The 15869-nt window shown below is 44.6% G+C and overlaps 1 protein-coding gene across 3 annotated transcripts in view; it reads right to left on the bottom strand.

Moving 5' to 3' along the window:
* The window catches only part of fmnl2a (formin-like 2a), a 48214-nt gene continuing 32345 nt past the window's right edge, over positions 1-15869 (bottom strand). Inside the window, exons 8-27 of one of the 3 annotated variants that reach the window (XM_008299154.1) lie at positions 15622-15698; positions 14665-14758; positions 13321-13395; positions 11991-12101; positions 11544-11693; positions 11163-11264; positions 10521-10842; positions 10115-10306; positions 7447-7571; positions 7152-7354; positions 6788-7022; positions 6633-6701; positions 6471-6551; positions 6265-6394; positions 5926-6089; positions 5728-5829; positions 4624-4719; positions 4055-4178; positions 1278-1377; positions 782-865 (exon numbers count right to left, since the gene is read on the bottom strand). In XM_008299154.1, coding sequence (XP_008297376.1) covers position 865; positions 1278-1377; positions 4055-4178; positions 4624-4719; positions 5728-5829; positions 5926-6089; positions 6265-6394; positions 6471-6551; positions 6633-6701; positions 6788-7022; positions 7152-7354; positions 7447-7571; positions 10115-10306; positions 10521-10842; positions 11163-11264; positions 11544-11693; positions 11991-12101; positions 13321-13395; positions 14665-14758; positions 15622-15698 — 2553 coding nt within the window. In that variant the 3' untranslated portion in view covers positions 782-864. Of the gene's footprint in view, positions 866-1277; positions 1378-1619; positions 3028-4054; positions 4179-4623; positions 4720-5727; positions 5830-5925; positions 6090-6264; positions 6395-6470; positions 6552-6632; positions 6702-6787; positions 7023-7151; positions 7355-7446; positions 7572-10114; positions 10307-10520; positions 10843-11162; positions 11265-11543; positions 11694-11990; positions 12102-13320; positions 13396-14664; positions 14759-15621; positions 15699-15869 lie in introns of those variants that run through there. The other 2 variants (XM_008299153.1, XM_008299155.1) reach the window with 2 other exon arrangements.

Here is a 15869-nt window from a genome sequence, read left to right as displayed (position 1 = left end):
TTTTTTTAAATGGATTAACAGCTACCAACTCAAGTTTGGCCCATCATTTGCAGTAGAGATGTCTGCTTTGTATAAAAATTCACATTAGACTGGTCTGGTCCTTCTTTAAATACCTCATTTACTGTCATATAATTTTAATTACTGTCTGATCGCTTTCTTCAGCCCTTTGAGAAGCATCATGAGATGTTAAAAAAAAAAAAAGTGCAGGTTGAGCACATGTTTGTGTTTAAGAGGAATGGACGAGAGCACCGGAATGTACCGAGATCCTACGTCGCTAACGAGGTGGAATATCTGTAACAGCTGAAGGGAACGACGTCCCATACATTCTACATCACGGTTCCGTGGTAACATCTTTTCACGTGGCTCCTAAGGCCACCGCATGTCCAGTTTTTTTTTGTTTTTTTTACACATCTTTAAAAATTAAAGCCAGGTCAAGTTGTATTGCTCCAAGTGGGATTATTTGAAACAAGAAGTCATCAGACGAACAGAAGACCACAAAAATAGGCACTTAGCTTGTCTAAGGTTTCTGAATCCACCTTTCAGACACTTCAGTCCACACGTGTTCCAGTCCTTCATAGTGAAACGCTGCCGCTATAGCACAAAGAATAGTGTGTATTCTTATGTAATATATGTACATACTCATCATCCTTCACTCAGACTTCCTGCCGCTCCCTCTCTCTCGACGTCCTCGCCACCTTCTCCCCTCCCTCCCTCCCTCCCCCACCCCCCACCCAGCACGTGCACTTTTTCCCTCGTCACATGACCACTTCGCCATTGTTCACCGGCCGCAGGTTCTGATCATCAAAGCGCCTCCTGACGCTCCTCCGCACGGCGTCCGCCCGCCTGTAGGGCTGATTCCTCAAATCTGAGAGGGGAAGGAAGAAGGGATTGGATGGGGGGGAGGGGGTGAATAAAAGAGCTGTCAGTCATCTTGTCGGGGCAGTTTGATGAGCCCACATGTTCATAGTGCTGGCAGCCTGTCTTTCAAAGCAGCATGACGTCTAAAGTAAAAAAATAAAAATCCCTGCGGTCAGCTGGTGTTACGACTGACCGCAGGGTTTTCATTTGTAAGCCTCTGCCAGAAATCTAGAAAACCTACGACGCATCTCTGATTCACAAGACGCATCTTCTTCATACAAAGAGAGGACGCTATCTATCTTAAGACACTGAGATTTACTGCTATGACGGAGGAGAGAAACAGAAGGGACAGGCGTGATGAGTGGACCCTACATGAGAAGACAGTTACAGAGGAAGGGAGGTAATAAAGAGATGCTTGCCAGGTTTGGGACACATCCACCACTACAGGGGTGCTACTGGAGGACTTCCTTACCCTCGAGTAGACATTGGGAAATTTAGTAATATTATTCTTCTTTAGGGCTAGATGAAGAGAAGACAAAATGAAAGTTAAAAATGATGGAGGAGCATGTCAGCCCAACATGTTCACATTGGCTTTGCCGGGGGAGAGAGAGAGAGAGCGCTGCGAGAGCAAAGCAGAGTGGCAGTAGGCTGCATGTGGGAAGGCCAGAGGAGGAGGAGGAGAGGGGACAGAGCTGGAGGAGGTTTCAACTGGCAGAGGAGGACAGAGGGAATAGAGTGAAGGATCAAAGCTCTTATTTTTCTTTTTTTTTCCAGTTACTAGACCCAGACTGCTTTGCGAAGTGGCTACCAGCAGGACAGAAAGTAGAGCCTATTTCAAACTCCCAGTACAGAGCAACTGCAATAAACAAATCTGATTCCAGGGCGCAGCGGGATTGTCATGTTCAACAGCAACACCACCAGAAAACTAACCAAAGCATGCAAGCACCCAGGGGAGGAAACACCGTGAGTTAGTTTCAACACAACAGGCGTAGGACACCTCATCGCATGTTAGTAGCAAACAAATTTATATGTACACGCCATGCACAGTGTTAGCGAGTCTGCCAGACCGCAGAAAGTCCTCCGACAAGAGGCAGCAGGAGCAATGTGGGAGAGCAGGGGTGCATTGTGGGAAAGCAGCAGGGGCGAAGCAATTGGCATGCAGCACAGTGAATGGACAACAATATGTGAATGTGAACACACAAACATTCATTTTTGAATTAAAACAGTGACTGAAACACAGAAAAGCAAGTTATAATGCCACAGGCACCGACACATTATAACAGTAGTCATACCTGCTTGTATATACTCTGTTGTATACTACAAGATGGACCGCAGCGTGTTGCTCACCAGATCAGATCGTTCAGTTAGACCAGGGATCTCCAGTGAGCTACTGTCCTGCAGGTTTTCCGTACTTGCAACACACCTGATTCAAACTAATGGATCATTAACAGACTCATTAACTGCTGGAGATCCATTAGTTTGAGTCAGTTGTGTTGCACGTACAGAAACATCTAGAACCTGCAGGACAGTAGCTCACGAGGACCAGATCCCTGAGTTAGACTCTAATGAGAGAAAAACTCTGACGGATGCCTTCCGTTGCTCCCCATTTGTTTTCAATCTATGGCCACTAGATGGCAGCACCCAGCTTTAACTTTTCAGTTGTGTGAAGAGGAAAAAGTTCACCTCTTTTAATCTCCTGTCAGTACAGGAGACAGAAAAGAGGCGGTTCTCTCTGTGACATTATGGTTTTGCCGTGTCTGGTGGACTAATGACGATGAATGTGGATGTCACACTTCATGCAGGTGGGCAGAGAAAAAGTCCGACGACACCTTCGTCGTGCTCAGGGGAGGAGAAAACAGGTGAACAAACACTCAGGCGTGTGTGCGCGTTGTCTCCAGAAAACCATGAGATCAGACACGAGCACAGGTCCGAAGAGGGAGAAATGAGCGTTAAAAAGAGGAGGAGTGTGAAGACGCATGCAAGGAGGGAGGAGGAGGAGGAGAAAAAAAAAAACAAGACATAAAGAAGAGAACGTTTTGTTCCAGCAACCTTTGAGAAGAGACAGAGTTCTATAAGCTTAGTAATGGTACTCCTCATTGAGAGCGGGCTCGCAGAAGAACCGAGAGCCGCGCTTGGCTGTGCGGGCGGTAAAGGGCACGGTCTTCAGCACTGCATTGAGAACGACAGGGACAACAGCCAGGACAAAACAAGACAAACACAGTTTAAGAAAAAAAGCAAGACTCCTACAGGGGTTTAGCACTGGTTAGCACTAAGCAAATACCCAACAACAGCATCAGGGGCCGGGAACAAAAACAAAGTTAAGGGCCTGATAAAATCTTCTAAGCTCAAATCTCCCTGAAGTTGTTTTGATTAGAATATAGCAAAGTTTCACAGCTACTGAGATGTGGACCAGTATGAATTTAACACTGATATGTTATTTTGTAAGTAGTGTTTTTCTGTTATAGGACTGGACTTGCTTGAGTTTCTTGTTCCACCTCTCATCTAAGAGGCTTCATCAGTTCTGACTGACTAGTTGGGAGGTCCAGACACTTATATCCTTAAGGAGCCGTCTGGAACTGATGAAGCCTCTTGGATGAGAGGTGGAACGTCTTCAAGGAACTCAAGTAAGTCCAGTTGTTACGACGAAACTACGAGAATAATCATGACCTGGATGACTGAGAATCTTCCCAGACCTTTGTACTTTATGTTTTGTAAATACAATATGAATCTACAATTACAAAAAACTAATAAATACTTTTAAATATTGCTGTCAGATTAGTGGAAATAGACTACAATAGCAAGAGTACAACACTTAAATTCACTCAACTAGTGTGTCAATGTACTCATTTACTGCTAAACAAACAATGATATTTATCCCCTTTTTCTTTAAACACTGCAGGAGATAGTCACATCCCGGCCCTGTCTATGTACAGATAGTGTTACAAAGCAAAGACAAAGCAGATAAGATAAGCAATGATCATCAGACACATTTGAGCTGAATGGCGCTGGATTAGCCATCAGAGCACGTTCGTACTTGTTAGGTAATAACTTCTGAATACTTTGACAGAGCCAAAGTCGTCGTGTTAGTTGGTTTAGAATCCCGTTCGTTAATCACTGAAATATCCAGCAGGAGAGGACCTTCATGCAGAGCGCCAGGTGTGTGTGTGTGAACGTGAGCAGCTCCGGGTGATGTTACCCGTGATGATGTCCTCGATGGCGCCGTCTTTGCCCTCGTAGACGTGGCGGCTGTCTTTCACCTGCTTCCTCCTGAGCTCCTGGATCAGCTCTTGCTGCTGCCGCTTGTTCTTGTGGGATGGAGACTGAGCGGGAACACAAAAAAAAAAAGTCACTTGAAATCTATTAATAAGCGTAATGGCAAATCACTACCACAAAATAAGCAACAAAGGATTCTCCCACGTGTGGTTTCTTTTGGCTCAGATTCGCTTTTGTTCCGTGCATCCCTTCATTGTTGCATGTGTGAATTAATTGAAGCATTTAACGGGTATAATAGCTGATTGTGAGTAGATGTGATGTGGCTCAGCAGGGCGTCAGACTGCAGAAGTAGATACACCCAGCGGGCAGTTGGTGCTCGGCTAATCCTGTGATCAGGAGTCTGGAGGAAGAGAGGATGAAGCGGAAGGGGAGGAAGCGGAGCCGACTTACCTTCTGGTCGTTGTGATCCTCTGTAGCCTCCTGCCCTAGAAAGCAGGGGGAGGGTATCGAGAGGATGGGGGGGAGAACAGTTTGACATGAATGTCAACTTACCTTCTGGTCCTCCTCCATCATGGCCTCTTGTTCCAGAAGTTTCTCCATCAAAATCTGTTCCTGTCTCTTCTTCTGCTCGTTGTCCTCCTCCGCTTGCTGAAGAGATTTACACATTCACATCAATTACAAGCTGATAACTCGTGTTTTTAAAAAAATAAAATAAAAACATTCAACAGTTTCACCTCGTGTGGTTCTGGGCAAGCTGAGATTTTACCGCAGTGTCATGAACTGTTGTAAATGAAGCGACACTGATGTGGTCTGGAGTAGTTAAGAGGAAAAAAAAAAAAGACTAAACTGAGTTGACACACAGCAGCGAGTGGAGGAAAACAGCTGAAAGCAGTCCAATGAGGCTTGGACTGAATCCCAGTTTAGACTTCCAATTTGATCAAATTTCTGCTGAGTGAAATATTTGAGTATTTACAGAGATCCAGAATCAATACAGCAAAAAAAGATGCAACAGACAGACACTTACTTTATTCATCCCCTTGGGGAAATTCAAAAAAGTCCAACAGCACATTATGTGAGGGGTTTGGTGCTAAATTGTAAAATGTGAGGACTTAGAACTTCAGGGAGTGGCCTCCTGCTGGTGCCTTGAGTCGGGACTAGACACGGTGAGGTTCCAGTTTTATGCAAATCTGAAACTGTCTTTCAGAAGATATGAGACAGGCCTCGACTCTGACTGTTCAAATCCAGGCTGAAAACAGATCTACTTAGTTGTGCATATAACAGCTGAAGGTATTTTATCTGCACTCTTCTAATTAGAGATTCTATCTATGTTTTTATGGATGATTTTATCTGCCTCTTTACTTTTAATGTAATTAATGTAATGATTGTGTTTATGTTTCGTGGATTGACTTTATCTGTCTTCTGCCTCGGGTACAAACTGTGCCACCCAAATAAACCTGCTTTGCCTTACTCGTGTAAACTTTTAAATTAACTTCAGCGCTTAGAAAACATTATATTGAGGTGTGAACACCAGAGGGCACATACTGCCACCTCCCAGCCACTGTTGTCACATAAATCAAGTGTGAAGCCAGCCAGCATGCCACGTGTGTGTTTTCAGCTGGTGTAGTGCGTGTGTTGTGAGACTATTACCCAACTCACCCTGTAGGCCTTAACAAATCGGACGAACACAGGGAAGAAGACAGATGGCGGCGTGGTTTTGGAGTTCTCCCCGAAGAACTTCACCGCCTCGTCGAAGGCATCCTGTCGTAGAAAAACACCCAAAAAACAGCACGTTAAAAAAAACAAAACAAACAATGTTCAGATGATTGACTGCGACTGGAGTTGTGGTCGTATTACCTGTGCGATCTTGGCATCGTCCTGCAGCTTTTTCAGTTTGCTCTCGTTGTGCGTGATGAAGTCTTTGAGCATGGTGTTGTGGCCGTGCATGCTGTATTCTCTCTTGGTCAGCTCCATGCCCCTCTGCAGCTCCTTCACATCCAGCAGGACGTTCTCCAGCGACACTGCGAAACACGTAGAGGGAGAGAGACTTAGCTGACACGACATAGCCGCTCACTGAACTGTAATAAAACAAGAGTGTGAGGCGCTTCGGTGGAATGATAATAAAAAGTTTGGACAGTCTCAGAGAATCGACTAAATTTCCGACTTTTCTGTCAACTTGCCGCAAACTCGACTCACCTGCCGCGGCTTTCTCCACGTAGTGCAGCTCGTTGTAGAAGAGAGAAACTTGTGTGTATTTCTCCTTTACCACGTTGGCTATGTAGTGTAACAAGGTTATCTTACGGTCCGTCGACTTGGTGTCGAGCAGCTGTGAGGAAAGTAAAAGCAGATGAGTGCAAACGTCTAGACAGAAAGAGCTTTAAAGGTGAGAGAAAGCAACCTACCAAGTCTAAACTTTGCAGCTTGAATCCGTACACTGCTCCTCTTTTGCTGCTGTTCATGTAGTTTCCAAGTGCCAAGATAATCTGCAGAACGGGAGTAAACGAGGATGAGAAAAAGGGAAACTGTGCAGGGTTTTGACACAACAACTAAAAGGGTTCAGTCACCTCTAAAATCTTCTTTAGCTTCTGCGATGACTTGATGGATACGGATGCCGCGATGACCGCATGTAGTTGCTGTGGGCGAGCAAAGAGAACGACATGTCAGATTCAGCGCTGCGTCGCCGCTTCCTGCATCAGAACGAATCAGCACCAGAACGTACCGGCGTGAGCATCTGCACGCTTTCGGTGAAGTTGCCGATGAAGGCCATGATGGTCATCTTCTGCATGAGCCGCTCGATCTTGCTGAACTGCATCATGAAGCGGTCCTCGTCCGTCAGGCTCTCGAGAGGTTTGCGCTCCTTCTCGAACTGCCGCAGGACTTTGATCTCGTTCTCTGTGGGCTGGAAGCGCATTAGACACTCCACAAAGTCCACCGGGAGGGTCCGTAGGTCGAACCTGGAAGACAAGGAGGTAGAGGAGGGTAAAAAGTTGAAGACAGTTCGTCTAAAAGTGAACCACATGCAGACAAACCCAGACAAAAACACCAGAACGCTTGCTGGCTTTTCTTTCAAGTTGAGGACTCACAGCTGAATGGCCTTGCAGATCTCCTCAGACGTCTTCCCCACTTTCCTCAGCGTGATGGCCAAGTTCTTTGCCCTGTTGGAGTCCAGCAGAGCCACCTTGCTGGGCCCCTTCTGGATGACCTTCTGCTTGCTCATGGTGAGTTCGATCGACGGGCCCTGAGCTTTCGTCTTAAACATCTCCTCAAACTCGTCGACGTTCAAGTCCTAAAATGCAATTAGTTGATGTATCACCATAATGGGAACGAGGCAGGAAATGGATACTACTAAGTAATTTCTAAGTGGGAGGAGAGTTTTACCTCCAGTATCCGCTCATCGTCAATCTCATTGAAGACAGTGCCATTGATCTGGTTTGGTTTCAGGGCCACCCAGTTGAAGACGGGCATACGGAACTTGGTCTTGATGGGTTTCTTGATCTTAACGGCTGAACAGGACACAGACAAGTTAACACAACGTCCCTGTCTACTCCCTGAGTGAGAACAAATACACAAACATACAATCACGCGTGCAGGTGAAGGGGTAAACAGGTGTCTGGGGCTGGTAACACACATGGAAATGACTCCTTTGTGGCTAGATGCTATGTCTACCTAATCTCTACAAAACATACAATCCAACTGCATTTTGAACACTTTTTTAAAAATGTTACTTTGACTGGATGCCTCCTGTGCCAATTTAAGTCCTTCAAACTAAACAGAAAGGGCACTTTTTTCAACAGCGAAGCCTCTTAGCCGCTGGTGGCGGTGCATATGGCGAGGATTTTCTGCCGGGCTCGGTGACAAACTATTTATTGGGCAGATTAAAGCTATTTGTAGCAGCCGCGGCTGCTTCGCTGCAGCTGAACGCTGAGGTGGCGCCCTGCTTTGCCGAGATGTCAGCGGGGACAGAAAGATAACGCTATCATGGGAAAGGTAAACAGCATTCCAGCTCTGCGCGGGGGATATCACTTTAATCATCTGCGTGCCGCTGCAGGTCACAGCATGCGACCAGCTCTCTAAATGTGGCAATGTTTCATTCATACAAACACACACAGTCACAACACTACAGCAAGACGTCATGCAAAAAGTTTGAAATGTGGCATTTTCTTTGTTGTTTGAAATCATCTGAAAGTGGAACAGCGAATCTTGCACAGAGAGGGAAAAAAAGCATGTTTTGGTATTCGGTGTCTGCCTCAGACAAGGACGTAAAGATACGAGGAGACCCTGTGTTTCTGTGTTATGTCTGTGTCAAGAAAGGCCTTGACACAGTACTGCATGAACTACACAATGGGACTGTTTAGGGTTTGGTACCCACATGTTTGGAGAGGTAAAGTGTCTCTTTATTTGGAGAAGCACTACAGTTTGCATGATCCATGAATCTAAGAAGAAAAAATTGTGTGGCCTCAAACAGACTTGTTTTACTCATCTGCAGTCTCCTCATTTAAGCTTAAGTAAAATCTGGGCCTCCAGAAACGTCCTCCAGCAAGAGTTAACCATCTTACAAGATTTCCATCACAATTTTAAACAGTATGATGGTGAAGTTATGTAAGAAGTAGAAAAAAAAGACACCAGGAAGCATAATGTGTGTGTGAAATGTGGAAATTATCAGAAGTTGGGAAGAGGCTTGAATTGAACAAATAGGACTTATTCTCGTGTTTTCAACGGAGACGCTGAAAATACCACTTTCAAACTTGTGGGAAATGAGAGGAACAGCGGGGGGGTAACACAACACCGAACATGACAGGCAAGAACCTACAGAAAAGTTTGATGGGTCCCTCTGGTTGGCAGGAAAAGGAAACAATTCAAAGACAAGTCATTAAGAAGTTGGCAGAGTTAGTGCACATCTCAAACACACGCTACAGTAAAGAATCCATGCGCTAAAAATAAAACTTAATGGGGTTTCTTCTGTTTACTGAGTGATGTAACCAACATTAATCGCCTTGCACTGATGTGTTTTGTGTCTCAGAGGCTTAGAACTTTCTCAGATTGTTATTCTGCAGCTTACACGTGCGTGCGTCGCGAGAAATATGCGTCTACATGCAGCACAGGTTGATCTGGTTCCAGTCACATGGGGGCCTTATCGATGCTAACCATCTGAAGCAGGAACGATGGCGTGTTGGAAAGAGTAAAGTGTTTTTTTATCGTAGCGTCTACTGACTCAACACTGATGGGATCTCTGTATAAAATGTAAATAGACTGTGTTTGTCCACTTTGTATGAACACCAGAAAATCAGTACTCTTTAGTAATAATCTCTTCACATCCAACAGCTGGAAAAGGTACAAATATGCACCTATACAAACTTAACTGAGCATCGAGGAGAAGCCAAACAGTGGTTACTGTCCAACTTCATACAGGCAGCAGCTCTACAGTAAAAGACTTCTAGCAGCACCTCTTGCCTCAGGCCTGTGCTTTCATCACTTTCCCATAAACTAGAAGTCCTTTACAGTTATTTAAAAAGAAAAAAAAAAAGCTGCCACGTGTGGTGAGATAGTAAATTTGCAGCGAAGGAGAGTATTTGCAATACAGCAGCATCCTCTTACATCTCTGGCAAGGCTACAGCAGGAGCCACTTTCTGCATTTCTATCTGCTGTTCTGATATTGCAGCACTTTGTGATGTGTATTTTATGAAAAAAATAGTATTAAATCAAAGAAAAGAAGAGGGCTTCATGTCACAAATCATTTTTAACTAACTAGCCAGCCTTTCAATCCCACTTCAGAAGTTTTTCGGCGACCTCCCCTGTTTCCTTTGATGCAGTTTTTTTGATACCATCTAAAATTAGTACTGTAATAATTATAATGACACAATCAGTTGATACCTGATACATGCAGGAAACTACCACACAGCCATATAAACATCAGGTCAGGCATAACTCAGGCAAAAATCCTGCATATTACTTAGAAAGAAGCTCACAGTATACGTACAGAACACATTAACATGAAGGCGCAAACATGATTTACTGCGTGCACCTTTTCCCCATCTTGCGACCTTACCTGCTAACCCAGAGTTCATGATGACAGTGGGCGTCCCGCAGCCAGGCAGCGGGGGTGCGACAGGTGGAGGCGGAGGAGGCAGAGGGGCTGATATCTCTGAGGGCAGTCCTGGGGGTGGAGGCGGAGGAGGAGGAGGTGGGGGTGGAGGTGGAGGAGCTGCTGCTGGGATTGTTGATGATGGTCCGTTTGGCACTGAGAGGGAGGCGAAACAGTGAGGAGAGAGTAAAAATCAGAAGTCACGTGTCAGGAAATAGTGACGCTTTTTTAAAAACAAAAATTTAAATGCAGGTCAGTGCTATTACTGAAAGAGTCATTGTTTGGTTTCTAAGTTTAAACCCATGACAGGACCGATAGAGGTCATTACTTTTGTCATCCAGTTAATATGGTTGGATAGTATTGAACCTACATGTGCCGTTGACCGGCGGTGGGGGAGGTGGAGGAGGCGGTGGAGGTGGAGCGGCCGTGCTCGCTCCAACTCCTACGATGTTTGGACCAACGACTGTGCCGTTTCCTCCGGTCACGGCGCCTGGCGCACCCTCCACGCCACAGGGTGGGGACGGTAGGATTGAGATGTCCCCGTCTCCCTTCTTGTGGATCTTGATGGTTCCCTGTTTCTCCAGCTCGTGGATCTTCTTCTCCAGGTTACTCTGGCGCTGGATGGCCTCGTCCTTCTCCTTCAACATTTGCCGCAGTGAGTGTACCTGCGAACTGGTGTCTTTGTAGACTTCCTGTGTGGGAATAAAAAGACAGAAAAAGTCAAACATGTTATAAAAATATGATAAGAAACAGAGCAACAGAAAAACTAATCCTAGAATTATGGTGATGTACCTTTAAAACGACAAGCTTTATGGAACAATTCTGCAAATAGAACTTATTTTTCCCTAAAGCGCCTAAAATTTTATAGAATTCTTGATGCCACTGGTCTCAATGTAAATGCTTAATCTGTATAAAAAATAGATGTGCAGCGTATGTAATGATGTTTGAGTAAGAAAACCTAATGATCAGCAACAAATGGAATGAATGTCGATGCACAGCGAGCAGGCCTCACCCTGATGGATTCGAGGTCCTTGTTCCGTTGCATCAGCTGCTTCTCCAGCTCCACGATCTTAGACATGGCCTCGTTCTCCATGTCCTGCAGCTTCTCTGTCATCTACGGAAACAGTCGCCAGGAGGAAAAGGTCACACAGTGACGTGAACTAGTTACGATGACAGCAACCAAATCAGTGTGCCAACAAAGAGACTTTTAGATATTTCAATTTTTTTCTAGAAAAATCTACCGCCAAAACTTGGACGATATGAATGTCAAAAAAACTAGTGTGTGTGTTTTGTCAGTTAAGTCGAAACACAATATCCTAGTAAATCTCAGACTGCCATCAACTTCCTGATGTTATTATGCAGACTTATTAGGAGTAAAATCTCTCGCTCTCACATGCGACATGTTCTCCTCCAGCTCCTCCACCCGCTCCAGGGCAGCATTTTTGGTCTCTGCGTCCTCCAGTAAAGCTCCCACGTCAAACACGTTGTCCAAGTACGCCTGGATCTGGACCTGCAGCTTATCACTCTCTGTGTGTTTTAGTTTCTGGAAGACATACACCAAAAAATTAGTGAAAACCAGCGTTTGCTTTATCAGTTCACCGCATGAGGCCGACATCTCAGACTGAAAGGCCAGAGCCGACTTAGCAGAGGAGACGAAGATCTACAAAACTAGGAGATTTTTCTGAAGTAATGGAAAAGCCATCATTGACTGCTTTTCTGTGGTTGCTGTCTCAGGGGGGCTGTAATGACAACCTATGCTCTGGACTGAGCTCAGTTTAAAGACTGGGAATGTTCAGAGGGATGTCTGTCCGTTTTCCTGCAGCATTACGTCTCAACTCACGTCTAGGTAGTCGTCCAAACACAGCTTGGTGAAGTCGTACTGTAGATGAACTCTGAAGTTCATGTCCTCCACTGAATGCACCACGATGTTGATGAACTGCATGCACGCCACCTGGAGAATAAAAACAGGGAGAATACAGTCAGTGGAGCAAATACTGGAGGCTTCCTACGTGTTGTCGAGACACTTTTTGTACACATCATCAGTTGTATTTATGAGAAAAATGTTTTCTGATCATGAGATACAAACAATTAAGCCAACAATGCAAATGAAATGTGTTAATAGACACGTTTACAACAGCTTCTTTTTATGTGACAGCCTGCTACTTCCATGATTTGGTTTTACGCTCATTGTCATATCTGTTGCCTTTTAATATCGCCTCGCTTGAAATTGTGTGGATAAATCCTCATTATTTTGCTCGCTTGGCTGGCAGAGCAGCTTATCTGGCAGATTAAAGGGATCTGAAAAAACAAATTAACAAAATCAGCCAGTTCAACGGCACTGGCTGCCGTATGGGAGCTTGCATAAACAGATCAAGAGGGATCTCCTCGCAGTGTCTAAAGCACACACACATGCAAACACACACACACTTGTCACACTGGCAATGGCTTAATGAACTTCCTGTAAAGAGCTCAGTTGTCTGGGTGTGACACGGCAAGTGTGTTTGCTTTAGTGTGGCTGTCAGACGATGGTCTACCGGAGGAGGGGGGCTTGTGACAGAAGTCCTATTCCAAGCCTACTGAAGGTCTATTCAAACACAGCATCTGGTGTTTTTTACTCAGTCAGATTGGACACGTAAGAAAAGGATGGACATTGAATAAAATCATGCATAAGTTGGCCTTTTCTCCGCTGTTTTTCGCCTTCTCTGCCAGATTAATAAGCACTTCTTAGCCTGGAAATGACAGACTTGGCATGGGTTCTTAGCTTTGGGCCACTCCAGTTTGATTCACTACAGTTTTGATGAGAAACCTCACACAAACACCGACGGTCCTCTGAGTGTGTAGTGTGTCCATTCACCGAGTTATTTTTGAGCTTATACAAACACAGAGGACACACGCAGTCCTGATCAAAACACTCAAAATATTTATATTTCTAACCAGCTGGAAACTCATTCGTGTCGTATTTTTATGTCATCACAGCAGAACCTACGCAGTTCTTTATGCACCTGTCCAACCCGCAGATTACAATTCAGATCTCTAAAATGTTGACAGCAGTGAAAAAATTAAAAGGAAACACATTCGCTGCTTCACCTTAAAAAGCTTTACGAGCTATCTGTGGGTTTTCAAGGGATTGAAGCACAATCGATAGTCATTAGAAGTGCGAGTGGACTCACCATGAAGTCGATGTTGTTGTCCTCATTCTTGAAATACTCCATTAGCCTCTCAAACCGCTGGTCCTCGATACATACCTGGAAAACAAACCGCGTCTGACTTTACTGAATGTATCCGAGGGAAGCCGCGGTGATTGATGGAATCATTGATTTTCATAAAGCAAACTACTCTGATGTGACTCTGTGACAAGATTTAAGTTTTAATTTCTGCTCATCTCCCTAAATTCAGCCACAATGAACCCTTAAATCCTATACCAACAATATTGGGTGAAATTAAAGAGTCACAGCTTACAGCAGCTTTCAGAGCCATAATAACTATGATAAATTATTCATATAATGCCGCTGCATCATTCTTTCATTTTCCATAGAGCTGTTCAATATCACTTGTGTACTACAGCTTTTACCACACATGCTGTCGTTTGTTGTTTTGCAAGTACGCTCTTTTTAAACTGGAATTGGGGAGACAGAATAACAGATAAAAAGAAGGAAGAGAGAGAGAGAGATGCGTTGGAGTTCAGACGGTTCATCTGGAGGTCAATGAGGGAGACAGTGCACGATAAAGAAATGAGGAGGAGGAGGAAGGAGGAGGAGGAGGAGGAGGAGGGGAGTACATCCAAAAACCTCAGCATCAAGCCTCAAGCCTCAGTCTGCAGCCCCTTCATCCAACTACATATCAAAGTCACTCCACTAAAAAAAAAAAAAAAAGTCTAATGAGATTACATAAGAAACTTTTCAACTACACAAAAAAACAGAACAAAAAAAAAAAAGGAGTCTTCACACGCTCCCAGCAGCTTTCACTATCATAACCATTTCTCAACCTCTATCTCATTAGACCGGCTATGTTCTCCCCGTGCCTTATTCTTCCACTAATGCTGGTGCCGCTGAGAGCAACACTCAATATTTCATTCAGGGGTGTAAATATTACATTAACTGCAGTCGGCCCATGTTTGTGGGCCGTATGCTACAAAATGGGGCGGCTGTCTCCATTATAAGAGCCTCTGCTTCTTTCTTCGGCAGCCAGGATACCTCATCCAGACAGGCAAAGGTCAGGCGAGGCTATCCGTTACATCTGTCTCCCTGCGTTTCTGAGCTTTGATGCGACTGCCAAATCCAGTTAACACACATATAACTGTTTTTTCCCTGATGGCCAAGTGGGTCATCCCATGTTATGCAGTTAAACCTGTTTCTGAAATCTGTTGACAAAGAGCTAATTCCTGGATGCTATCCTCTGTGAAGGAATGTGCAGGTCTAACAACTGCCGGAGGCGCATTCCTCCAGGGTTCGAAATTGCACAGTGGAAATTTAATGACACATTGGTCTCCTCGGACCCCACTTTGCCGCTCGTACCTCCTTAAAGTTGTCGAACGCGGAGAGAATGATTTCGTGGCCTCCTCTCACGAGACAAACTGCCGCCAGGAGCTCCAAAACCAGAGCTTTAGTTCTGTAAAACAGGGAAAAATAATAGCAGGAATGGTTAGCAAATGACAAGTGGCAGCGCAGCGGCAAACCTGTACTTTAATACAGAGCAAACAAAGTGGAAACGGTGTAATTTGAGATCATGTCACCACTGAAACGTCTGCGCGGAATGGATGAAACATGGCAATTAGAGTGTGTATTACAATTAATGTCTATTATTTAAGTATTCATCACTATAAAAAGGAAGCAACAACTTATAACGGTCACATTCAGATTAAATGTTTGGTTAACAAGAAGTTTGGGGATGTTGCAGAAGCTTTAAACTTTGATTGCACCCACTGGATTAAAATGTATAAAAGTGAATCCTGGAGTGTGTGTGAGTGTCTCTGTGTGTGTGTGTTTTAAAGCAACCAGGACAGAAACATCCTGTTCGCTCCGTCTCCAGTTCATTCACGCAGGATTTCTCTGCCTGGATGAGACGAAATGTGACAGGTGATGCGAAGTGGCTCCACATCCACTTTTGAGGAAATCCTTAAACCCCGGGGCATGAAGTGAAAACACAACCACTCACACACACACACATAAAAGAAGTCCTTCTGGTAGCTGTCTCAGTAAGCAGCTGCCAGTGTGGTGGAGTGTGCCAGCGGTGCCCTGACCCGTCTGTCGGGATGAATGTGCCTCGGAGCAACAAAGACACTCGCTCTGGATCAGACTGTGCAGGTGCACTGAAGCTAATGTTGTTAACCTCGAAATCAAACAAACCTCTTATTGTGTCTTTTATCTACTGACTCCCTTTTTGTTTTTATCAGCAAAAAGAAAGAACTTTTAGCTTTTTAAATGTTGACCTTTTGATTTGAAGTTAATTTTTAACCCTTGTGTGGGACTTACCTGGGGTTTTTATTGTTGAGGCTTAGTGCAATTTCATTCACAGCATGTGGGTGTGACATGACCATGTTGAAGCCGTACTGGAAGATGAAAAATAAATGAGAGGGAGAGAGACAGAGACAAATAAGCTAATTAAACAGAGAAGAAGAGCCACTGAATAAGCTGAATAGGGAACTCCTCTCCGTAATAAATGAAACATGGAGAACCAGCAGTGGAGCAAATTGAATTTGGCTTCAGTAAGATAAAGTGTG

This window comes from Stegastes partitus, unplaced genomic scaffold (assembly GCF_000690725.1).
Source record: "Stegastes partitus isolate 25-593 unplaced genomic scaffold, Stegastes_partitus-1.0.2 Scaffold1383, whole genome shotgun sequence".
Lineage (NCBI taxonomy): Eukaryota > Metazoa > Chordata > Actinopteri > Pomacentridae > Stegastes > Stegastes partitus.
Note: the sequence above shows the minus strand (reverse complement) of the source record. Positions and strands in the feature narration are given on the sequence as shown.